Source organism: Orcinus orca, chromosome 13 (genome assembly GCF_937001465.1).
Source record: "Orcinus orca chromosome 13, mOrcOrc1.1, whole genome shotgun sequence".
NCBI lineage: Eukaryota > Metazoa > Chordata > Mammalia > Artiodactyla > Delphinidae > Orcinus > Orcinus orca.
The window spans coordinates 69978241-70003857 of record NC_064571.1 but is presented as its reverse complement, the minus strand read 5'-3'; the positions used below and the strand labels follow the sequence as shown (position 1 = coordinate 70003857).

General features: G+C 36.7%; 1 protein-coding gene across 6 annotated transcripts in view; it reads left to right on the top strand.

The window, feature by feature from the left end:
* BABAM2 (BRISC and BRCA1 A complex member 2) overlaps nucleotides 1-25617 on the top strand; it is a 446047-nt gene that overhangs the window by 146914 nt on the left and 273516 nt on the right. For all 6 annotated transcript variants that reach the window (XM_033425181.2, XM_033425184.2, XM_004268165.4 and 3 more), the window contains one exon: nucleotides 10215-10289. In XM_033425181.2, coding sequence (XP_033281072.1) covers nucleotides 10215-10289 — 75 coding nt within the window. The remainder of the gene's footprint in view (nucleotides 1-10214; nucleotides 10290-25617) is intronic.

Below are 25617 nucleotides of genomic sequence, written 5' to 3'. Positions count from 1 at the left end.
TAATACAAAGTATTATTGTTATTATTATTAGCCTTCTTTTGTATATATATGAAGTAACTTATTATAGTAGCTGCTCAGTAAATGTAGTTCAGTGATTGTTCCTGTTTTATCTCTGAAACTGCTGTTAATCATAAAGTACCGTATGTGGACCAGTAGAAGTTGATATCACCAAGGTGCAGATTAAGTATGGAAAACAAGGGGAAAGGGAGAGTTACTTTTTAAGAAGGAGAGTGTCGCTTATCTTTCCAGGAGTAGTTTTGGTGGGGTTCTGAGGTTGGGGGAACAGATTTCAGGGTATCAGCAAGGGAAGTGGTGAAGACAAAGTAAAGGCAGTAAGTTCAGATAGTATTTGGAGGAAGAAGGAAAAAACATATTAGCTGCAAGAAGCATGGGTCCCATGTTCATTCCCACTAACCAGGTGACATTTACAAACCTTCCTGTCAGGAGTGTTCCAGGTTCATAGCATTTGGTAGCTCAGGTAGCTCTTCAGGTATTTGTGACAGGGAGTAACTAACTTAGCATAGGAATTAATGTTAATGGAAAAGTATCTTGAACTGTGCTGTCCAAAACAGGAACCCCTGACTGTACATAAGTGACTGTTGAGCACTTGAAGTGTGGCTGGTCTGAACTGAGATGTATGCAAGTGTGAAATACGCAGCAGCGTTCAAAGAATTGGCACAAAAAATGATCTTGTTAATAATTTTTTAATGTTGATAACATGTGGAAATGATAATATTCTGGATATATTGGGACATATTATTAAAATTAATTTCACCTGTTTTTCTTTATCTTTTTATTTTGTATTTTAAAAAGATTTATTTATTGTTTATTTAATGTTTACTTCTGGCTACATCGGGTCTTAGTTGTGGCACGCAGGACCTTCATTCAGGCATGTGGGATCTTTCTTCATGGCACGCAGGTTTTCTCTCCTCTAGTTGTGGCGTGCAGGCTCCAGGGTACGTGGGCTCTGTAATTCGCAGCACATAGGCTCTCTAGTTGTGGCACGTGAGCTCAGTAGTTGTGGCGTGTGGGCTTAGTTGGGATCTTATTTCCCTGACCAAGGATCGAGCCCAGGCCACTGCTGCATTGGGAGGCAGATCCTTTACCACTGGGCCACCAGGGAAGTCCCTCTTTATCTTTTTACATGTAGTTGTTAGAAAATGTTAAATAATCTCCAATGGCATATGTATATATGGCTCACATTTGTGTATTACATTCCTTCTCTCTATCTCTCTGTCTCTTGGGCAGCACTGGTCTAGAATGGTGGGAGAGGAGGGCGAGAGTACTCAGAGAGGAATCAGAATAGCTGGAGGGGGTCTGGAAGTGGATGGCCTTTTCACCGCTGGCCACGAGGATGGAGTAGGTGTTCAGTGATGCCAGTCAGCCACAGGGAGCAGGGGATACAGGGGGCTTCTCATTATCCCCCTTTAATTTATGCTACTTGGGAGTTATGCTCTGATGGCATTTGACCTGTGGCAGGGATAAACTTGTGGCTCTCCTTTGGAAGGAGTGTAGCATGGTAGTCAAATCTATAATAGTCACTTCTTGGAACTGTCCAGATTTGTTTGTTTGTTTTTAACCACATGGAACTATTATGAGTTGAGCATTATTTAAAATAAATGATCCCATGGCAGAGGCTCTCACAATTTTATTGTTTGCGTAATGGAATTTGTTATATTGGATTTTGACCTGTATGTCAGTAGGAGTACTTAGGATCTTGGTCACAGTAGTTTATACCTCAGTTTTTTAGTTTATTCACTAAAAGTAGTGTGTGTGTGTGTGCGTGTGTGTGTGTGTGTGCACCTAAATTGCTTTATATCTCCAGACATTTAAAGTAAACATGATAGCTTTTCCAATCTTACTGACTTTTAAAAGGACCTTTATTACTGTTTTTTTTTTTTTAAATATAATACAAGCATCAGTAGAAAATTCAAGTTTCCTTTAGCAGCAGGGCCAGTCAAGTGGAAAAGACCTGGTTTTACGGAAACATTATGAAACACAGAGGGAATCCTTTGCCTGCACCTCGCACGGCAGCGTGTGAGGGAGGGCTGGAATGGTGCCGCTTACTTGCATTTGTGAAGCCACTTGTTTGTTCTGAGTCTTGGGTGCCCCATTTTCGATGGTATTTAGTTGTTGGGAGCACCCCTTGCACAATTTCCTCAGCGTGAGGAGAACCTACGAGTCTCTCCAAAGGACCAGCTGAGTCTACTTTTTAAAGCCTTCTCTCCACGTAGTAAAAGGAAAAAGATGAAGAATCTTGTATTTGATGTGTTCTGTAAGAAAGCCCCTCATACTTTTTTAGGACTTTGGGGAAATGTACATATAACTCAACCCTGCCTCCCCCGAAGAGTTTCCTAGTTTTTCAGTTATTTTCAATGAATTTATGCTAACATTAACTTTTTCACTGTAAAAACTGTGGAAATAGTGTTGATTAGATCAGGAGGCACCTAAGCCAAACAGAGTTCTTGCTTGGGATTTTGGAGTTAGTTCTGAGAGTGAGCTTGGTCTTGTTATGGGTAGCTGGTCTGTAACATGTAACTCTAGGACCTTTTTTTTCTCATATTATTTAGTCAAAAGAATCAGAAAGTGGTAAATAGAAAGTAAGACGAAGCACAGAGAGAGCAGAGATAAGAGACAGAAAATTCTGGGGGCATTAGAGTCCTTTGAACTGAGGCTGGGCTGCTTCTTTTTTTTTTAACATCTTTATTGGAGTATAATTGCTTTACACTGGTGTGTTAGTTTCTGCTGTATAGCAAAGTGAATCAGCTGTATGTATACATACATCCCCACATCTCCTCCCTCTTGCTTCTCCCTCCCACCCTCCCTATCCCACCCCTCTAGGTGTGGGCTGCTTTTTTAATCTTAGATTCCCTGAGATACTGCATATCTTTTAAATAAATTCTCTTTTATTTGCTCAAGTTAGTTTGAATTAGAATTCTGTCACCTGAAACTAAGAGTCTTAACTTAGTTACCTCCGCATGCTGTAAATATCTCTCTCCAAACATCACACTGTAATATTTTGTTTGTCTAGTCAAGATAGACAGACTGTATTTTGTTGGTCTTAAGATCTCCATTACCCAGCCTGGGACTTGGCTTGGTAGTGCTCAATAAATGTTTGTTGAATAAATGAATGAGTGCATGAATTATGAGCATCTCATTATGCACACTTTTAATTTTACTTTTCAAATCCCTTAAAATTTCTTTGAGTGGGTAATATGTTCATAGTGTTTAAAAATCAAAGTGTATTAAAAGATATATATTGAAAAGTCTCCCTCCCATCATTGCCTTGTGTCCACCCAAATCAAACCACCTTCCTTTGCTTCTCCCACCTCAGATAAGCACTGGTGTAGCTTTTACCTATTGTAGTTTTTCAGAGTTTCTTTATGCACATATAAGCAAATGGTAACATATAGTACATACTTTTTATGCAAATGGTAACATATATACTCTGTTTTGCACCTTACTTTTAACTTAATATAGCTCAGAGATTTTTTTCCATATAAGCGTTCCTTTAAAAAAATAATTGTATATTATTACACTGAATAATTGAACCATAATTTATTTAATTTGAATTCTGTTGTTGGGCATTAAAGTTGTTTTGAATCTTTCGCTGTTACAAGTAAGACTGGAATAAATAATCTTGTACATGTCACTTTGCAGGTGTTCCAGTATGTCTGTAAGATAAATAACTAGAAGTGGAATTGCTGGATCAAAGATTATGTGTGTTTATAATTTTATCACCCGAATGCCCTCATAATGTTTATACCAGTTTATTAACCCAGCAGCAATATATGAGAGTGGTTGTTTCTCCACAGCAGTGCCAATCATAAATCAAACATATGTGCAGGTTTCTGTCAGGTTCCACTTTGCATAATGACTGGGTAGCTCCTATTAGACTAATCCATCCACAGATATAAAGCCATGTGCCTCAGGGCACTGGAGAGTGATCAAAAGCAGCAGATACTAGATGGGGGTTGACACTTAGAAGGGAAAGCAGAGCTTATGGGACAAAATCCAAATGTTTAACATGCGTGAAAGAAAGCAGGAAAATATTTGATTAAATAATGCCCAGATATTTCCAAATACGGTGGAAGACATACATTTACAGATTCAAGAATCTCAACAAACCCCAACCAAGACAAATGCAAGGAAAAAACAAGGCACATCATAGTCAAAATACTGAAAACCAAACATAAGGAGAAAATTTTAAGTGACCACAGAAAATAACACTTTATATGTAGGGGAAAATTATTTGTCTCACCACTAACTGTTCATCAAAAACAGTGGAGGTGAGAAGACAGTGCAGTGATATCTTTAAAATGCTGATAGATTTCTGCCAATCTGTTTGGTGGAAAATGATGTTCAATTTAGTTTTAATTTGTATATTTTTGATATGAATGAGGTTTAGAATATTTTCATATGTTTAAGAGTCATTTGTATTTCTTTTCTGTTTATCCTTTCCTGTTATTCTCTTGGGCTTTAAATCTCTTTTTCATTAAGAGCATTAGCTCTTTGTGATGGAGTTGAAAATATACTTTCCTCAGTTTGCCAGTTGTCTTTTAACATTGCTGGTGGTGTTTTTTTGCCATCCAGAAAATTTTTATGTTCAGGTAGTCAAGTTTATCTACCTTTTCCTTTGTGGCTTCTGAATTAGAAAGTCATTCTCCACTGCAAGGTTTTATAAAGACATTCATCAATGTTTGCTTCTTTACAGTTTTAGTTTTTACACTGAAATTCTTAATCCACTTGGACTTTTTCCTTATATATGATGTGAAATATGGATCTAAGTTTTATTTAGTCCTTTATGGCTCCAGTTGTCCCACACTATCAATCACGCACTGAATCTTTTTGGGCTTATTTCTGGACTTACTTCCTGTTCCATTAGTCTGTCTGTTGATTTAACACCAGTACTATGCTGCTGTAATTACTGTGTGTTTATATGATGCTTTGTTATCTGGGGTAACTAGCCTCCTCTCATTGCTTTTCTTCTTCACAGTTTTCCTGGCTGGTATTAATTGTCTATTTTTCCACATGGTCTTTTGACTCGGCTTTTTAAAGTTCCCTCAAGTCATGAGCCCCAAAGCCTGAACAGGCCAGGTCTTCTTGAAAATGCTCTCAGAGCACTCTGCCCTTTCATGGGTAGTATTTTTCACAGGTTGTAATTTATAGGAGTGTTATTTTGGATTAATGTCTGACTCACTCACTAGACCGTAAGCTCCAGGAGGGAGGGCAGGGATCGTGTCTCTTTTACTCACTATATTTGCAGTGCCTCGTATAGGCCTGGCAGATTTTAGGCTCTTAATCTACAGTAATGAATGGCTGAATAAATTTTAAGTCTTAAGGTTGAGTTCTGACTCTTTATTACTCTCTCAATGACTGCAGGCAGGTTTCTTGACTAAGCCTCAGTTTTCTCATTTCTAAAATAGGTATAAATGAATTATATCTGCTGAACAGGGTTTGGGAATAATTAAATGATATATCTTAGAAAACATTTTTGTGAAGTGTGAGATGTTCTAATCAGACTAACTTTGGCTTTCCTTCTCACATGTGGTAGATAATTATGTGTTTAACAAGGAGCATCCTCCAGATTTAGGCTATTGGTTGTCAGAGTCTATTTAAAGAATCATCCCTACCAGGCTGTCCAGCTAAAGTTATAGCCACTGTTGAGTATTTCTTAGCTTTTAGCTACCTAAGCAGTAAGAGCAGTCAGTTTCAGATGACAGCTTGTTTGTTGACAGCGAACAGTCTCAAGAAAGGAAATAAAATTTCCCTTTGCAGAGCAACCTGGGTTTGGAATCCATTCTGCACAAGATGTCTACCTGTCACTTCTGAAAGGAGAAGAGAACTATGCCACAGCTGCTATTACCAGAAGAAAAGCTGAGACTTAATAAATTGCCAAAACTCCATGTTGTTATTTTAAGTTACTTGCCAAGGTACTACAACTTGAAAAAGGAACGATGCACTTATTTATTGCTAATGCTGGGAAAATTGCCATTAAGGCAGTTGGCAGAACGGCTGACATTTTAACAGTCATAGGTCAGATAATCTTCTGCGTCTATCCAAGAGAAGATTTGACCAAGGATTGATAAAAAGAAAATCAAACGATTATGTTGACTTGGCTACATCTAAATGTCTCATTTTCGGCTTACAGGAAAGATTGCTATGGAAGCAATCTTTGACGTTGCAACAGAGTGGCAGTAAATTGCTTGAATAACTGTTGAAACTTCAAATATAAAAACAAAGGAAGGGTCACTGTCTGAGGGAGAACTCCAGGAGGATTTTTCACTTGTGTTTTGCTCCTCATATGATGTTTATGGCTCAAAATTTACATTAAGACATGTTTTAAATCACCATTTACTCAGTTTCACAAAAAAAGATTAGCTTATAGGTCACAAGGAAAATCAGTGGCAGAACTGAAAACTGAATTCTACAACGTTAGTCTCCAACATTTCCAACGCTGTTAGAAACAAGTACTAAGTTTTCTTTATTCTCTCAAAGGCAAAATAAAGAATGTATAGTAGGCTTGAAAGTTGGAGATGTTAAAGCACTTTTTATGGTTTCCAGTAGACCAAATTCTTTTCACACTTAAGTTTCTTTTATTTTGAATTTAGTTGTGTAAATCAGCCCATTGCTGATAAACACAAATTAATATTAGTCCTGAGATCAGCATTTCTCTTATTACAAATTTAGCTGTATAAATCAGTCTTTTGCCAATAAACATAAATTTATATTAGTTCTAGGATCAACATTTTGAGAAGGGATAAAGTAGGGATTGTCTGAGCATTTTTAAAAGAATGTTGGTCTAAAATAGCCAGTAGAATAAAAATACATTGTACAAACTAAAATAGGGCAAAAGAGCTACAGTGCAGTGCATGGACTAAAATAACTAGCAGTTCAAATGAGTCCAAGTGCTAAATATGTAATTATCTTTCCGACTACCTTATATGTACAAGAGCTGTTTTAATTTTTTAAATCTCACATTTCACTCCTTTTGTTGTTGTTTTCAAAAATACACATTTTTTTGTGTATTTTTCACATCTTTGCTCAATTGTTACCTTGTCAGACTCCTCCATGAAGGAGCTAAATCCCTACCATTTGAGACTTTGAGCAAAGGAGGAGCATAATCTGAAGAGTGTGTTGAAAAGACCTCTCGGCCTGTGGTGATGGGAATCAACTGCAAGTGAGCAAGGGCAGAAGCAGTTAGGGGTAGTTGCAGTCATCCAGGCTGGAGATAATAATGGCTCAGATCAGGTGGTTGTGGAGGGGCTGAGAAGTGGCTGGACTGAGGATAGAAATTGACAGTGGAGTCAGTAGGATTTGCTGCCATTTGGAATGTGGAAGCAAGAGAAAGATAGGAATCAAGGATGACGCTGAAGTTTGTGGCCTGAGAGACAGAAAGAATGAAATTGCCATTCACTGAAATGAGGAATAAATATCAAAGGAAAAGCACAAAATCAGGATTTTGGTTTTCATCGTGGTAGTTGGATACATGAAACCCAAATTAGGAAGAGGTCTGGGATGGAGATAAAATAGTTGGGAATCATCAGCATATAAATGGTATTTCAAGTCAAGAACCTGGATGAGCTCACCTGGGGGAGTGTAGATAAAGAAAAGAGGTGTTGGGGTTAAGTGCTGTACACTTCAGCGTTTAGAGGTTGGGGAGACCGGAGGGAGGGCCTGTGGAGAAGCAGAGAAGAGCCAAGAGAGACTGGGATCCTGGAAGTCAAGTAAAGAATGTTCCAGGAAAAAAGTGATCAGCTATGTCGGAATGCGGCTGATAGAACAGTAATAAGATGAGGACTGAGAAATGACCATTGGATTTGGCAACGGTGTGGTCATTGGTGACCTTGATGAGCTGTTTTGGTAGAGAGGTGTGGAGGAAAGGCTGACTGGGAGAGGGTTCTGGAGAGAATAATAAAAGAGGAAATGTAGACCTTGAATATAGACTAATTCTTTACCGGAGATTATTTTGTAAAGTAGAACAGAAAAATGAGATGGGACCTGAAGAGGGATATGAAGTCAAGAAAGACCTTTTTAATGATGTTTGCATGCTGATGGGAGTGAGTGGGTAAACAGGAAAAAATAGAGAATGTAGGAGAAGGAATGGAGGCAATTGTTGGGAACGTGTATTCTTTTGTGAGTGTTCCTCCCTCTATAGTACTGTATGCAGCACTAAAGGAAGACGTTTCTGTTCTTCCCAAACTCCTGCTGAGCTAGATGCTCCTCTTTAAGTTCCCATATAACTCTGTTGCTCCTATACTTAACCCTTTCAGAGTATGACTTCTTGTACTTAGGGCCAAAGAATCACACTTCACAGGATATGTTAGTCCTCTAGGAGCGTAACATTACACTAAAACCACATCTTTCTAGCAATTTTGGACTATAGCAGAAGGTAAGAATTTTATTAGGATCTTTCGCAAACCTCCTCCCGTCCACGATGACGAGCTGTTTATAGATCCTTAAGTAGCTCGTAACTCTTCTCTCAAGCGTTGAGTTGCAAGTGGCCTGCACGATTGGGGTTCCGTACTATGTCAAGAATGATTCTGAGGTTTCTGGTCTGAGAGACTGAAAGAATGGAATTACCATTTACGGAAATGAGGAACAAATATCAAAGGAAGAGCACAGCTGCTCAGCTCTGAGGAGTATCGCTGTTTCTCACCGTTGGCATTCCTGGCCACCCAGTGACTGCTGGGACCTCAGCTTTGATTCTGTCCATTTGGTTCTCTCTTTTCTGCCTTTTCTGTCATGGGGTTAGGCTTGTGGTGAAGAAGAAGTGCTCTGTCCTTAGCCAGAGGTTGATGTAAGTTAAAAGATGTTGTAAGCAGTAAAACAACACACAACTATGCAGATTATATTTATCATTTTAATCTTTTGAGCTCAAGGTTTATATTTCTGTTTGCATTTTCAAGGTTTTAGGCCAGAGTTTTAAAATTAGGGCCAGGACCTTGAAGCCAGTTGCTTGGGTGTTTGTAGAAAGGAGTGGTGGCTCTCGTGGAATCTTCTGTAAGAGGTGTGCCTGCCTCCTTATGTGCGTTCATCCATCCAGCCATAAAAACTGTTTGTAAATGCCTGCTATGTTTAAAGATGCGTTAGGGAGTTTAGGGTGCTCATTTTTTTAAGGGGGGTAGACAGTGGAGATTCAGGGAGCTGTCTAGTGGTCATAATATGAAAAAGGTGGAGACCCACTCTTTAGAGTAGCTCTAGATCATCCCCAGAGTTCTTTATTCAAACAGAATTTCATAATGAAACCCAAGATGTCAATATCCCAAGCTGCACTGCAGGCTTGCTGTCAGAGAGGCTGGTAGACCCAGGACCCCACCAGCTCAGCACCCCTCTTTGTTGCCTTTGCAGAGGTTTCTTAGAACCCCTAGGTGTCTGCATAGCCTAGTTGGAAAAACCCCTCCTCTAGACTATGCCAAAGTTTTTTTAAAAAATGTGATTCCTTAGCCTTTTCCATCATAAAAAAGAAAAAATATTATTATGATTTCCCATCGTCATAAATTGAGAGGGAAACTTTTTTCTTTTACATGAGTTTTCTCTCTTAGAAAAAAATAGAAGCTATTTTTTAAGCTTAGTTAAATGTTTTAAATCACCAAACCTCTGCACGTCTTTCCTATAGAGACTAGTTCATGGAAAGAATTACTGAAAAATTTTAGTTGATGATAATGATATTAGCAGATTGTCAAGTGATTAGAGTCTTATTTGGGGTACCCACTGATGTACTGCTTCATATGCGTGGGTCAAAGTTTGACCTTTGTTTTTACTTCCAGACATACTATAAAGGATGGTGATTTATGTCATTAGCTTATGGGTTATAAATATTAGTGAAGTGGTCTGAATGCTTTAGTAAAGTCAGATGAATCGAATGGGCAGGTCTGTGCCTATTGTTTGGATTAAAAAAAAATCACACATTCATATATTCTTTTCATCCTTTTAAAAAACAAAAAGGTAATACTACTGCATTATAATTCTATTGCACATTTAAAATGCAGATTTAAAAAATTCTAATTGTGCTTTTTAGTAACTAATAATTTAATAGTGCTTTTTGATCCTCCCCTACTTTTTCAACCTTCTTTTCTTGCTTGATGTTAGGAAACCCAAATTGAAGATACCTGCAGTTCAAATAGGTTGAACTTGTGGCCTTGGCTGTAATTGTCACTTCACAATCTATTTTTTATTTTAATCTTATTATTAAACCTTTTTGTTCCCTGCAGACTGGTGAATTTTCAGCTCGTTTCCTTTTGAAGTTGCCAGTGGATTTCAGCAATATTCCCACATACCTGCTCAAGGTAAAAGTATATGATGATCAGTGTGAGAATGTAAATGAGCTTTTTAAGTCATTATTTAACTCTGAATATTTGCATGGTTTGCCAGCATTTTGTTCAGATGATGAATTCTATTAAAAAATATATTACCTGAAGCTCCACTGAGTTACTGTTACCTAAAAGCTAAAATAGTAGCCCTAAAAATCATTTCAAAATGGATTTTTCCTTATAAGACAAAATTAGTAAAAGCAAATTAAACATTGGAACAAAACCTGCCTTTGGTTAATAATCTTTTGGGGATGAAAGACTCTCTTAGAAATTATCTTAACATGCATTCTGTCTTTAAGTAGGATTGCATATTAACTGTGCTGTGCTAAAGGATGTTTCATTTTTTTTATGTCGCAGTTGATCCCGGGCACCTTGAAAGTTGGACTGTCCTGGAGAGACCTAGAATTGAGTTAGGCCAGTGTATATGGCATTCTTTAAGATATGATGCAGGCGACTTGTGGCTTGGGTGCAGCTCCTTTGGGAAGGGGTCTGCAAAATGCTTTGTAGAGGAAATCCAGATCCACACTAGCTGTGGTTAGTGTGAAAAAAGCCTAAATGGACCAGGGAACCAGCAAGTTCTGAACAGGAAGCCTTAAGACAAAGGCCTAAGTTTATCATAGATGTAGATTTGGGTCGTGATTTAAGGTATCGCCTCAGCCATCTTCAGCCTATGGTGATATAGCTTTGCTCTAATGTAAGAAAAATTTCTGCCTTCCAAATTTGATGTTGTTCAGAGAGTTAATGGTATTTATTACAGTGTAGTGAGAAGACAAAAATCCTTGTGCAAGTGTTCCTGCATATTATAGTAGTCATAAATAACATTAGATCTTAATCTTGATAATGACTGGAAATACAGTATAGTCTGGAATATAAACTATAGACCATAGGAAAGATTAGGGAACACTTTATTTTTTTTTATACATTCTATCCAAGGGACTTATTAGTTTCTTTTCCCCTAAGTAGAACATGGGATTTTTGTGCCTCATTAAACTTTCATTTTTAGTTTCTAGTTGACTGTTTTCCCACTGTGTATCCAAGAGTTGTGACCTGTGATTACCAAGCATAATTAATTTGGTTTTAGCAATTACTTTGCTCTATTAGAATAGCAAGCAGTCTCTTTGGAAACTCTCAGATCACAGACTCATTGACCTCTATATGTCCAGGTAAAACTCTATTTCTGCTCATTTAAAACAAAATTCAGTAGTATATTAGAGTATATTATTCATATAATCACTTTAATCCATAATTTACAGTTATAGTTCCTTTGTTTTGATCTGTTGGGCCTTTTCAGTTTGAATGGTTGTCCTGTTTCTTTGAACTTAGTGTTGTCTCTGCTCATGTTCTTGAAGGTCAAAGGAAAAAACATACTTCTTGGATCATAATCTATGTATTTTTTCCTCTTCAAAACCAAATTTCCATATTTTCTATTCTAAGACTTCTAACTTGACTTCTATTCTAACTTCTAACTTCTAACTGTTTTGCCCTAACTTTCCTTGCCAGTCAGATAGGAAAAAGGTGGAACCTATTTGGCAGAATTGGGAACCTCTTTGGCAGAATTGGAAAGCATTTTTCCCTTCCCAAAGTACAATGAAGTGATTTTTCTACTATAGATTAAATGCCTACCTTGCAGCACTAATGTCTTTCTGGATCTTTAGTTCCTGCAGAGAGTAAAAAAATACAACAAGGATAAAAAAAGAGAAACTCTTATATAACACAAAACAATGGCAAAGAAATACCTACCTGCATACCAGAAGTAATCCAGAATACCTACTGAGGGTTTTAAGATCTAAGTTCCTAAAGTTGTTGTATCATAATCTTGGGACATTTGGCTATATGCTTAAAACTAAGTTTGCATTAGGAACTGTTCTACATGTTATTTGCATTTGGATGCTCCTGATCTAATTACCTGCCTGCTGTCTGATAGTCTTAAGTCCAAAAGTAACTTCCTCAAATTCCTAGGGTTAGGATACTCTTCACAACATCAATGTAGTTTTGCCTCACCATCTCAAAGAAATGAAAGGTAAAGTAGAACTTTTAAATATTGAGATATCATGGAGTTTGACTACATATCCTACCAATTTGCTACCGTGAAATTTTATCACCCTATGATGAAGCCATCATTCACTCATAAGTTTATATTTCCAAGTGTACATGTTTTATCCACTAATGAAATTTTTTGATGTTAGAATGAAAAAGCCATTAAGTATTCAGTGATATGATTTTGCTTTATACTATACTCCAAGCATATATGGTTCTTTTTTTTTTTTTTTTGGCTGTGTTGGGTCTTTGTTGCTGTGTGTGGGCTTTCTCTAGTTGTGGTGAGCGGGGACTGCTCTTCATTGTGGTGCAGGGGCTTCCCGTTTCGGTGGCTTCTCTTGTTACAGAGCACGGGCTCTAGACGTGCTGGCTTCAATAGTTGTGGCACGTGGGCTCACTAGTTGTGGCTCGCGGGCTCTAGAGCACAGGCTCAGTAGTTGTGGCACACGGGCTTAGTTGCTCCGCAGCATGTGGGATCTTCCCGGACCAGGGCTCGAACCCGTGTCCCCTGCATTGGCGGGCAAATTCTTAACCACTGTGCCACCACGGAAGTCCACGTATATGGTTGTTACATGGGATAGAATGAATTTATTCTGAAAATGAGTCCTGACTTTAGTGTCTGAGTTTTATTTTTAGTTGTGGTAAGTCAAAGGGTTAGATAAATCATTTACATAAAAACACAGTCAGTAAAAAAAAACAAACAAAAAACTTCTGTATTAATTAGGATTCTTTATTTCTGGGTGATATGACTCCAGCACAAACTAGTATAAATGAAATGGGAAGTGTGGTACAAATCCTCTGCTTCCATAGTCCATGTAGCAGGAAATAAATTACAGGTAGGCATAGACTGACTTTCCCATGTCTGTCCTACTTGGGCCCAGGGGTGCACCCCTGAACTTCTCAACTGAAGAGAATACGCTCCATCCATGTTGTTGCAAATGGCAAAATTTCATTCTTTTTTATGACTGAGTAATTTTCCATTGTATATAAGTACATCTTATTTATCCATTCACCTGTTGATGGACATTTAGGTTGCTTCCATATCTTGGGTATTATAAATAGTGCTGCTATGAACATGGGGGTGCATGTATCTTTTTGAACTAGTGTTTTTGTTTTCTTTGTGTAAATACCCAGGAGTGGAATTGCTGGATCATGTGGTAGTTCTATTTTTAGTTTTCTGAGGCACCTCCATACTGTTTTCCACAGTGGCTGCACCAATTTACATTCCCACCAACAGTGTACCAGGGTTCCCTTTTCTCTGCAGCTTTGCCAACATTTGTTGTTTGTAACCTTTTTGATGATAGCCATTCTGACAGGTGTGAGGTGATATCTCATTGTGGTTTTGATTTGCATTTCTCTGTTGATTATTGATGTTGAACATATTTTCACGTGCCTGTTGGCCAAAGGTATGTTTTGTTTTGTTTTGTTTTTTGGAAAATGTTTATTTTAATTCTGCCCATTTTTAAATCGGTTGTTTATTTATTTATTATTTTATTTTTTTCAAAAAAAATTTCATTGAAGTATAGTTGATTTACAATATTGTATGTACAACAAAGTGATTCAGTTATACATACATATATTCTTCTTCAGATTCTTTTCCATTGTAGGTTATTACAAGATACTGAATATAGTTTCCTGTACTATACAGTAGGTCCTTATTGTTTATCTATTTTATGTATAGTAGTGTGTATCTGTTAATCCCAAACTGCTAATTTATTTCCTCCCCCCTCCCCCATTCCCCTTTGGTAACTGTAAGTTTGTTTACTATGTCTGTGAGTCTATATCTCTTTTGTAAATAAGTTCATTTTTATCATTTTTTTTTAGATTCCACATATAAGTGATATCATATGATATTTGTCTTTGTCTGACTTACTTCATTTAGTATGATAATCTCTAGGTCCATCCATGTTGCTGCAGATGGCATTATTTCATTCTTTTTTATGGCTGAGTAATTTTGAATTAGAGTTTTCTGCTTTTCCAGATATATGCCCCACAGTGGGATTGCTGAATCATATGGTAACTCTACTTTTAATTTTTTAAGGGACCTCCATAATGTTCTCCATAGTGGCTGCACCAATTTACATTCCCACCAACAGTGTAGGCAGGTTCTTTTTTCTCCACACTCTCTCCAGCATTTATTTTTTGTAGACTTTTTGATGATGGCCATTCTGACTGGTGTGAGCTGATACCTCATTGTAGTTTTGATTTATTTCTCTAATAGTTAGCAATTTTGAGCATCTTTTCATGTGCCTATTGGCCATCTGTATGTCTTATTTGGAGAAATGTCTATTTAGGTCTTCTGCCCACTTTTTGATTGGGTTGTTTGTTTTTTTGATATTGAGCTGTATGAGCTGTTTGTATATTTTGGATAGTAACCCCTTATTGGTCATAACATTTGCAAATATTTTCTCCCATTTGGAAGGTTGCCTTTTCATTTTGTCGATGATTGCCTTTGCTGTGCAAAAGCTTTTAAGTTTAATTAGGTCCTGTTTGTTTATTTTTTCTTTTGTTTTCTCTGCCTTAGGAGACAGATCTGAAAAATATTGCTGTGATTTATGTAAAAGAGTGTTCTGCCTATGTTTCCTTCTAGGAGTTTTATGGTTTCAGAACTTACATTCAGGTCTTTAACTCATTTTGAGCTTATTTTTGTATATGGTGTGAGAAAATGTTCATATTTCATTCTTTTACATGTAGCTGTCCAGTTTTCCCAGCACTGCTTATTGAAGAGATTGTCTTTTCTCCATTGTATATTCTTGCCTCCTTTGTCATAGATTATTTGACCATAGGTGTGTGGGTTTATTTCTGGGCTCTCTATTCTGTTCCATTGATCTATGTGTCTGTTTTTGTGCCAGTACCATACTGTTTTGATTACAGTAGCTCTGTGGCATAGTCTGAAGTCAGGGCATGTGATACCTCCAGCTTTGTTCTTCTTTCTCAAAATTCTTTTGGCTATTAGGGGTCTTTTGTGTTTCCATATGAATTTTAGAATTATTTGTTCTACTTCAGTGAAAAAATGCCATTGATATTTTGATAGGGGTTTTATTGAATCTGTAGCTTGCCTTGTGTTGTGTGCTCATTTTAACAATATTAATTCTTCCAATCTGTGAACATGTTATATCTTTCCATCTGTTGTGTCATCTTCAGTTCCTTTCATCAGTGTCTTATAGTTTTCTGAATACAGGTCTTTTACTTCCTTAGGTAAGTTTATACCTAGCTATTTTATTTTATTTTTTTGGAGGTGATTGTAAATGGGATTGTTTCCTTAATTTCTCTTTCTAATAGTTCTTTGTTAATGTATAGAGATGCAACAGATTACTGTATATGAGTTTTGTATCCTGCAACTTTACTGGATTTATTGATGAGCTCTAGTAGTTTTTTGGTGGCATCTTTAGGATTTTCTATGTATAGTATCATGTCATCTGCAAACAGTGACAGTTTTACTTCTTCCTTTCCAACTTGGATTCCTTTTATTTCTTTTTCTTGTCTGATTGCTATGGCTGGGACTTCCAGTACTATGTTGAATAAAAGCGGTGAGAGTGGGGCACTATCATTCTTTCATATAGTAGGGGAAAATAGGTAATAGCATGACTGTTGAAAACGTGTGTGTATGACAGTCACAAAATGTGACTTGTCATCAAAGATTGAGTTTTAGTAAATTTGCAGTTTTAAAATTCCTCAGTCTCCTCACCTTTCCTTAGGAACCGGGGAGGATTTTGCATTCTCTGCAGCCAGAAGAAGAGAATTAGACTGATTAATCTCCCTGGATTTTTTATTTTTTTAACGAATTCTTGCATTGTTCTTTATTATTTGAAAGTCCATTTATTTTTACATATTTGCTAGGAAGGAAACTGATATCTTCCCCCAAATATTCTCTTTTTTAAAATATAGCAAGCTTGTTAGAGTGATATGTATTGATTATAGTTGTTTCTCAGCAAGCATAAGGTAGCAAACATTAAAAAGCCCTCTGATCCTGATAAATGAATATAAATTCAAAGACTATTCATTACAAAATTTTTTCTCTAAACCACACATTTTAAAAGATGCTTCAGAATTTGATACCTTTTAAAGGCAAGAATATACAATGGAGAAAAGACAGTCTCTTCAATAAATGGTGCTGGGAAAACTGGACAGCTACATGTAAAAGAATGAAATTAGAACACTCCCTAACACCATACACAAAAATGGATTAAAGACCTAAATGTAAGGCCAGACACTATAAAAGGCCAGACACTATAAAATTCTTAGAGGAAAACATAGGCAGAACACTCTGACATAAATCACAGCAAGATCCTTTTTGACCCACCTCCTAGAAAAATGGAAATAAAAACAAAAATAAACAAATGGGACCTAATGAAACTTAAAAGCTTTTGCACAGCAAAGGAAACCATAAACAAGACAGAAAGACAACCCTCAGAATGGGAGAAAATATTTGCAAACGAAGCAACTGACAAAGGATTAATCTCCAAAATTTACAAGCAACTCATGCAGCTCAATATCAAAAAAACAAACAACCCAGTCCAAAAATGGGCAGAAGACCTAAATAGACATTTCTCCAAAGAAGATATACAGACTGCCAACAAACACATGAAAGGATGCTCAACATCACTAATCATTAGAGAAATACAAATCAAAACTGCAATGAGGTATCACCTCACACCGGTCAAAATGGCCATCATCAAAAAATCTACAAACAATAAATGCTGGAGAGGGTGTGGAGAAAAGGGAACCCTCTTGCACTGTTGGTGGGAATGTAATTTGATATAGCCACTATGGAGAACATTATGGAGGTTCCTTAAAAAACTAAAAATAGCACTACCATACGACCCAGCAATCCCACTACTGGACATGTACCCTGAGAAAAACGTTAATTCAAAAGGAGTCATGTACCACAATGTTCACTGCAGAACTATTTGCAATAGCCAGTACATAGAAGCAACCTAAGTGTCCATCGACAGATGAATGGATAAAGAAGATGTGGCACAATGCAATATTACTCAGCCATAAAAAGAAACGAAATTGAGTTATTTGTAGTGAGGTGGATGGACCTAGAGTCTGTCATACAGAGTGAAGTAAGTCAGAAAGAGAAGAACAAATACCATATGCTAACACGTATATATGGAATCTAAAAAAAAAATGGTTCTGAAGAACCTAAGGGCAGGACAGGAATAAAGACACAGACGAAGAGAATGGACTTGAGGACACGGGGAGTGGAAAGGGCAAGCTGGAACGAAGTGAGAGAGTGGCATGGACATATGTACACTACCAGCTGTAAAATAGATAGCTAGTGGGAAGCAGCTGCGTAGCACCGGGAGATCAGCTCGGTGCTTTGTGACCACCTAGAGGGATGGGATAGGGAGGGAGGGTGGGATAGGGAGGGAGGGTGGGAGGGAGACACAAGGGGGAGGAGATATGGGGAGATATATATATATATATATAGCTGATTCACTTTGTTATAAAGCAGAAACTAACACACCATTGTAAAGCAATTATACTCCAATAAAGATGTTAAAAAGAAAAAGACAGGAATTTGATACCTTTTAGTTTAGGGAATTTTTTGGATCCAATAAAGTCACACTTAATAAGCAGCTTTTAGAAATAAAGACTGCTTTAACTCAGTCTTGTGAAATCTGGTTTTAAACAAAACAGTTGTCTCGTGCTTGAAAGACCATAAAGAATTCACAGGAAACCCTCATCTTATCTAATCAAATAGGAGTAGGCATACTTTTATAAAAGTAGGAATATGTACCTGGAAGAACGTGCCATGAAAGTAGAGTGCTTTTAATTCCAGTAGTAATTCTACTTTATCATTGCTAAAATTGAGCCAAAATCTGCATTTGAGGCTTAATCACAAGATAGTAAAGTTTTAGGCTTGTAGGCCATGTGGTCTCCATCACAACTGCTTAACTTTGCTGTCACAGCATAAAAGCAGCTACGGGCAATATCTAAATCAATGATTGTGTCTGAATCCCAGTAAAACTTTATTTAAAAAAATAGACATTGGACTGGCTTTGGACTGCAGGCAATTGTTTGCTGGTCCCTTTCCTAAATTATGGGATGGAGGGTGGGGGAAATTCTTCACAAAGGCACCTGGGGCATCACAGAAAGATGAGAAAAAGGATTTGGTTCAGTGAGTTTAAGTGGATTTTAATACCATGGTCTCTTCGTTTTTATTTTACGAGCACCTTCAGCTTGGTTGAAGTCTCCCTCCCTCTTTTCTTCCCTCCTCTCTTCCTTTCCTTCCTTGTTTTCTTCCTTCCTTTATTCCATCTTCTCTCTTATTTTTAAATAATCTGTTAGCAGCATACAGTTTACTAAATTTTCTTCCAAGTCTTAGTTTCCCTAACTGTTAAAATGTGGTTAGGCTATAGCACAACACGTTGGATTGTTGGGAATATCAATGAGATGATGAATATTATGGTCCTTAATACATTTCTGAGCTTGGAGTAAATGCAGAATAGAAATGGTTTTGATTTTATTTAGTCATTAATTTATATTCCAAAGTATTGAATTTATTGTGGTCTAGGAAGAAAGTAAGCATTTCATTGAAATTAAGATAGAGTTATGTTTACTACTTCTTTTTTCTTCTGTCCTGTTTTTCCCCCATCTAGAATTCAAAACCCAAATTTTCACTTGCCCCAAATTTTCAGATATAATTTATGGTAATTCTGACAGTAGTATTTTTCCCTACTGAAAATGAAGAATAGTCACAGGCAGCTTCTGTGAACTTCCTCCTTTCAGTTTTCTTTTATTGTTTTCTTTTGCTTTTATTTTTTTATGGTGTACTTGTGTTTTTACCTTCTAAATTATAATTTTAGAATGGAGCTGTGTCTCAAATCACTATCAGTTGACCTGCTTTGCTACCCTGTCCCCATATATCTTGATAGTTCTTCAAGTACAGTGTATTCTGTTACATACAATGCTTTAGTAACATGGATTAGTTCACACACAATTGATAAATAGTGGAAGTATGTCAGTATAAGGCAGAAGTTGCCATGGTTTAGTTAATAGTTTGACCACTGAATAACAGCAGCTGAATGCAAGTACACTAATGCAGATGAACTAACAAGCTGTGGAGGGTTTTTGTATGGCATACAATGTCCATTCACTCCATTCCTTTCACGTGGCTCAGTTTTGCTGTACACTCTGTATTTAAGTATTTGTCGCATGGTATCTCCCCATCTTTGTGGAAAAGAAACAAACACAAGGCAATAAGCCAGAGCTTTCCCTCTCTGGCATCATTACATTTTGTCCAAGACCTGCTTCTCCGCTGTAACTTCTAATGATGATGTCCCTCTACTCTTTCCCATAACTCAGCAGTTTCAACCTTTCCTTGTAGCCCCTTTCATTGTTATCTTCAGCTTTTTCAAAGTCCTATGTTTAGTATAATAATTCTTTGTTTATTACGAATATAGCATGTCATTTTAAGTATATTAGAGTTTTACTGGATTTACTTTGGTTTTTGTTAATGCTGTGGCTTCGAAGTTGTACAAGTGACTAACTGTAAAGTAAGGTCTAGCCTTGCCATATTTTTCTCATAAGCCTCTTACTCTTAATGTATAGTTTACTAAAATGCAATTTTTTAAAGGAATGCATTTTCACATTACAGCAAAAACAATTGTATTCAAACAACCAGAGATCCTGTTCTTTTATAGGCTAGGCAGCTTTAGTCCTTTATACTTACATGTCATAAGATTTTAAAACCTTCTCTGTCCTCATACTTCTCTTCAGGAGGTATTCCAGATTGCCAGCATCTCTCTTAAACTGTGGTGTCCAGAAATAAGCACAAAATTTCAGATAGGATTGATCAGGTCAGTGTTCATTAGAACTTTGAACTTCACCATTTATTGAGTATTTATTGAGTTTGTAAAAAAACCCAGACTTCCTTGTTTTTCTAATCCTGTTTTATGCAGCTGGTTTTTTAAGGCAAAGTATAGACTAATCCCTTCATACTGTCCTTTTGAATTTACCCTTTTTGTTCAGCCTGTTTATGGGGCAGGTATTGCCACCTATAATTCAGAAAGGGAAGTATGGATTGGAACCAAGTAGCACAGTGAGGGTAACAGGAATTATGGGCTGTGATCATTACAGGTTTACCATTTTTTATTCGGAGCTGTTTTCTCAATGGTGACATTTCCTCTCCCCACATCATAAGGTTACCACCTGGCACATGACAGGGCTAGTGTCAGTTTATCAGTGTCATCTGTTACCATTAATCCATTTTCATCAATCAGCGGACCTACAATTCAAATAAAAGTAAAATCTGGTTTGGGGCATAAGATGATTGCATAGTCAATAGTAATGCAAGTCATAATAATTTCAGTACCATAAGAGAAGTACAAAGTTCTTTAATGGGTTGGTGAGAGATTACATCTAGTTAGAAAAGACCTTTATAAAGGAGGTGACATTTGAAATGGGCCTGAAAGACTCGTACTGATAGAGAGAAGCTAGGGACAATATGAGCTTGGTTTTAGGTGGCAATGAAAGAACATTTGGAGAACAGCAGAAATGTCTAGTTTGCCTAAATCACAGAACATGTATACAGACTAGTGGGAGATAAGAAAAGAAAGGCATTTTAAAGATATAATGATACAGACAGAGCCTTAAATATTCAACTAGGGAGTTTAGAGATTGTTTTGAGTAATTGCTTTGAGTAGTACTATGATTGGGATTGTATTTAGGAAGAGAAGTCTGCCAGGAGACATATATAAAATGATTGGAGAGAAGGAAGAGGGAAATGAGGCTGATAGTCAGGGTTCAAGGGATGTAAAACTGAATATTAAGGCTCTAGGTGACCACATTTCAGACTTGCTGAAGTTTTCATACCTGTTAGCTGACATGCTTACTCACCTAACTCAATGATCAACCTGAGAAAATGAGAGAGAGGAAAGGGTGCAGTCAGAACGTTCTAGTCAGTGCTACCCAGAGTGTATATTTTGGTTCATGGTGAGATAAGTACAGAATTGATAGTCTTTAGAAACATTTAAAGCAATTTGACAGAATAATCATGTCTGTTGACTGTAATGATAAAAATATTGGGTTTGCATTTTGATGTTTAAAATTTTTTTCTTTTTATAAGAACGAATTTTTAATGTATTTTATGAAGCCGTCAATCTGTGAAGGATTAGGAAATGCAGACATCCCTTGGTGTCCATACATTTGTTCTCTACATCTGTGTCTCAATTTCTGCCCTGCAAACCGGTTCATCTGTACCATTTTTCTAGGTTCCACATATATGCGTTAATATACGATATTTGTTTTTCTCTTTTTGACTTACTTCACTCTGTATGACACTCTCTAGATCCATCCAAGTCTCAACAAATGACTCAGTTTCGTTCCTTTTGATGGCTGAGTAATATTCCATTGTATATATATACCACATCTTCTTTATCCATTCAACTGTCGATGGGCATTTAGACTGCTTCCATGACCTGGCTATTGTAAATAGTGCTGCAATGAACACTGGGGTGCATGTGTCTTTTTGAATTATGCTTTTCTGTGGGTATATGCCCAGTAGTGGGATGCTGGGTCATATGGTAATTCTATTTTTAGTTTTTTAAGGAACCTCCATACTGTTCTCCATAGTGGCTGTATCAATTTCCATTCCCACCAACAATGCAAGAGGGTTCCCTTTTCTCCATACTCTCTCCAGCATTTGTTGTTCATAGATTTGCTGATGATGCCCATCCATTCTAACTGGTGTGAGGTGATACCTCATTGTAGTTTTGATTTGCATTTCTCTAATAATTAGTGATGTTGAGCAGCTTTTCATGTGTTTGTTGGCGGTCTGTATATCTTCTTTGGAGAAATGTCTATTTAGGTCTTCTGCCCACGTCTTGACTGGGTTGTTTGTTTTTTTGATATTGAGCTGCATGAGCTGTTTATATATTTTGGAGATTAATCCTTTGTCTGTTGATTCATTTGCAAATATTTTCTCCCATTCTGAGGGTTGCCTTTTTGTCTTGTTTATGGTTTCCTTTGCTATGCAAAAGCTTTGAAGTTTCATTAGGTCCCATTTGTTTATTTTTATTTCCATTACTCTAGGAGGTGGATCAAAAAATACTTTGCTATGATTTATGTAAAAGAGTGTTCTCCCTATGTTTTCCTCTAAGAGTTTTATGGTGTGTAGTCTTACATTTAGGTCTCTAATCCATTTTGAGTTTATTTTTGTGTATGGTGTTAGGGAGTGTTCTAATTTCATTCTTTTACATGTAGCTGTCCAGTTTTCCCAGCACCATTTATTGAAGAGACTGTCTTTTCTTCATTGTATATCCTTGCCTCCTTTGTCATAGATTAGCTCACCATAAGTGCGTGGGTTTATCTCTGGGCTTTCTATCCTGTTCCATTAATCTATATTTCTTTTTTTGTGCCAGTACCATATTGTCTTGATTACTGTAGCTTTGTAATATAGTCTGAAGTCAGGGAGTGTGATTCCCCCAGCTCTGCTTTTTTCCCTCAAGACTGCTTTGGCTATTCAGGGTCTTTTGTGTCTCGATACAGATTTTAAGATTTTTTGTTCTAGTTTTGCAAAAAATGCCATTGGTAATTTGATAGGGATTGCATTGAATCTGTAGATTGCTTTGGGTAGTATAGTCATTTTCACAATGTTGATTCTTCCAATTCAAGAACATGGTATAGCTCTCCATCTGTTGGTGTCATCTTTAATTGCTTTCATCAGTGTCTTATAGTTTTCTGCATACAGGTCTTTTGTCTCACTAGGTAGGTTTATTCCTAGGTATTTTATTCTTTTTGTTGCAGTGGTAAATGGGAGTGTTTCCTTAATTTCTCTTTCAGATTTTTCATAATTAGTATATAGGAATGCAAGAGATTTCTGTGCATTAATTTTGTATCCTGCAACTTTACCAAATTCACTGATTAGCTCTAGTAGTTTTCTGGTGGCATCTTTAGGATTCTCTATGTATAGTATCATGTCATCTGCAAACAGTGACAGTTTTACTTCTTTTCCAATTTGTATTCCTTTTATTTCTTTTTCTTCTCTGATTGCCATGGGTAGGACTTCCAAAACTATGTTGAATAATAGTGGTGAGAGTGGACATCCTTGTCTTGTTCCTGATGTTAGAGGAAATGCTTTCAGCTTTTCACCATTGAAAATGATGTTTACTGTAGGTTTGTCGTATATGGCCTTTATTATGGTGAGGTAGGTTCCCTCTATGCTCACTTTCTGGAGAGTTTTTATCATACATGTGTGTTGAATTTTGTCAAAAGCTTTTTCTGCATCTGTTGAGATGATCATATGGTTTTTATTCTTCAATTTGTTAATATGGTATGTCACATTGATTGATTTGAATATATTGAGGAATCTGTGAATGCCTGAGATAAACTTGATCATTTTGTATGATCGTTTTAATGTGTTGTTGGATTCTGTTTGGTAGTATTTTGTTGAGGGTTTTTGTGTCTATATTCATCAGTGATATTGGTCTGTAATTTTCTTTTTTTGTAGTATCTTTCTCTGGTTTTGGTATCTGGGTGATGGTGGCCTCATAGAATGAGTTTGGGAGTGTTCCTTCCTCTGCAATTTTTTGGAAGAGTTTGAGAAGGGTGGGTGTTAGCTCTTCTTAAATGTTTGATAGAATTCACCTGTGAAGCTATGTGGTCCTGGACTTTTTTTGTTGGAAGGTTTTTTTTTTTTTTTTTATGAAAGAAAAAGAATATTCATTTATTTTTAATGACTTATTAGAACAAATACCTATAGATATCATTATATATATGATATATAAATTAATTATACAATATATCATGTATTAATTATTAAAACATACTCTGGTAAATATTATATATTCAATATGAAACAGGAGGAAAGGGGGCAGGGCACAACCTTTAAAAGAATTACATAGCCCGAGGACACAACATAAACTGATTAGAACAAAATAGGTCCAAGATGGCGGACGAGTCTACTTCCACTAGACCTTGAGCCTCAGTATACACTCATTGTAACACATCAGCAAGCTAAGCGACACACCCACAGGTGCCACGACAGTTCCAAGGATGACCATAAAGGTCAAAAAGTGGGCGGTGGCTCAATTCCTAGAAATCCCCACCCCTTCCCCAAAATAGCTGGAATACTCCTCCCACTCATCAGCGTATGAAATTACTCACCCCTATAAAACTAACAACCCCATACCCTGGTGCTGCCCTCGCCTTCTTTTTTTTTTTATTTTTTTTTATTTTTTTTTATAGGTATACCTGGATTTAATTCTCACTTCTACCGCTTGGTAGCTGGATAGCCTTAGGCAAGTTTCATACCTCCCTGAAATTCACTTAATTCAGTCTGTAAAATGGCATAATAACTTATTATAGCATCCTTTTAGGAATTTTAAATCAGTTCTTGAAATAAAAGTACACAATATATAGACAAGTATGGATTCCTCAATAGATGTTTGACCTTTCATTTCTCCAGTATCCCACCCGCATCAAATAAAGAAAAATACTTTTTAAAATTTACGAATATTTCATTGTTGTAAAGTTAAAGCCATAAAAATAATCAAATGGCCTACTATCATACCGTTAGAAGAAAAAAAAAAGGTGTTCATGAGAGTTCCATATTAGAATACAAGTTTTCCTTAGGCACCTGTTTATGTATGCTATTCTGCTCTTTGCAATAAATAATTAAATTTAAAAGACTTAATTCCTCACTTTTAAGACCTTATTAGTTTACAAATTACATATTGACCTATGCTAAATTTTATACCGACCCATGCTAATGAATTCAGTACAGAAAACAAAAAACACTGCACTCAAGCAAACTACACATATATATATATATATATATATATATATATATATATATAACTTATATGAGAATTGCTACTCCAGCTTTCTTTTGGTTTCCATTTGCATGAAATACCTTTTTCCATCCCCTTACTTTCAGTCTGTATGTGTCTCTAGGTCTGAAGTGGGTCTCTTGTGGACAGCAAATATATGGGTCTTGTTTTTGTATCCATTCAGCCAATCTGTGTCTTTTGGTGGGAGCATTTAGTCCATTTACATTTAAGGTAATTATCGATATGTGTGTTCCCATTCCCATTTTCTTAATTGTTTGGGGTTTGTTATTGTAGGTCTTTTCCTTCTTTTGTGTTTCTTGCCTAGAGAAGTTCCTTTAGCAGTTGTTGTAGAGCTGGTTTGGTGGTGCTGAACTCTCTCAGCTTTTGCTTGTCTGTAAAGGTTTTAATTTCTCCATCAAATCTGAATGAGATCCTTGCTGGGTAGAGTATTCTTGGTTGCAGGTTTTTCTCCTTCAACACTTTCAATA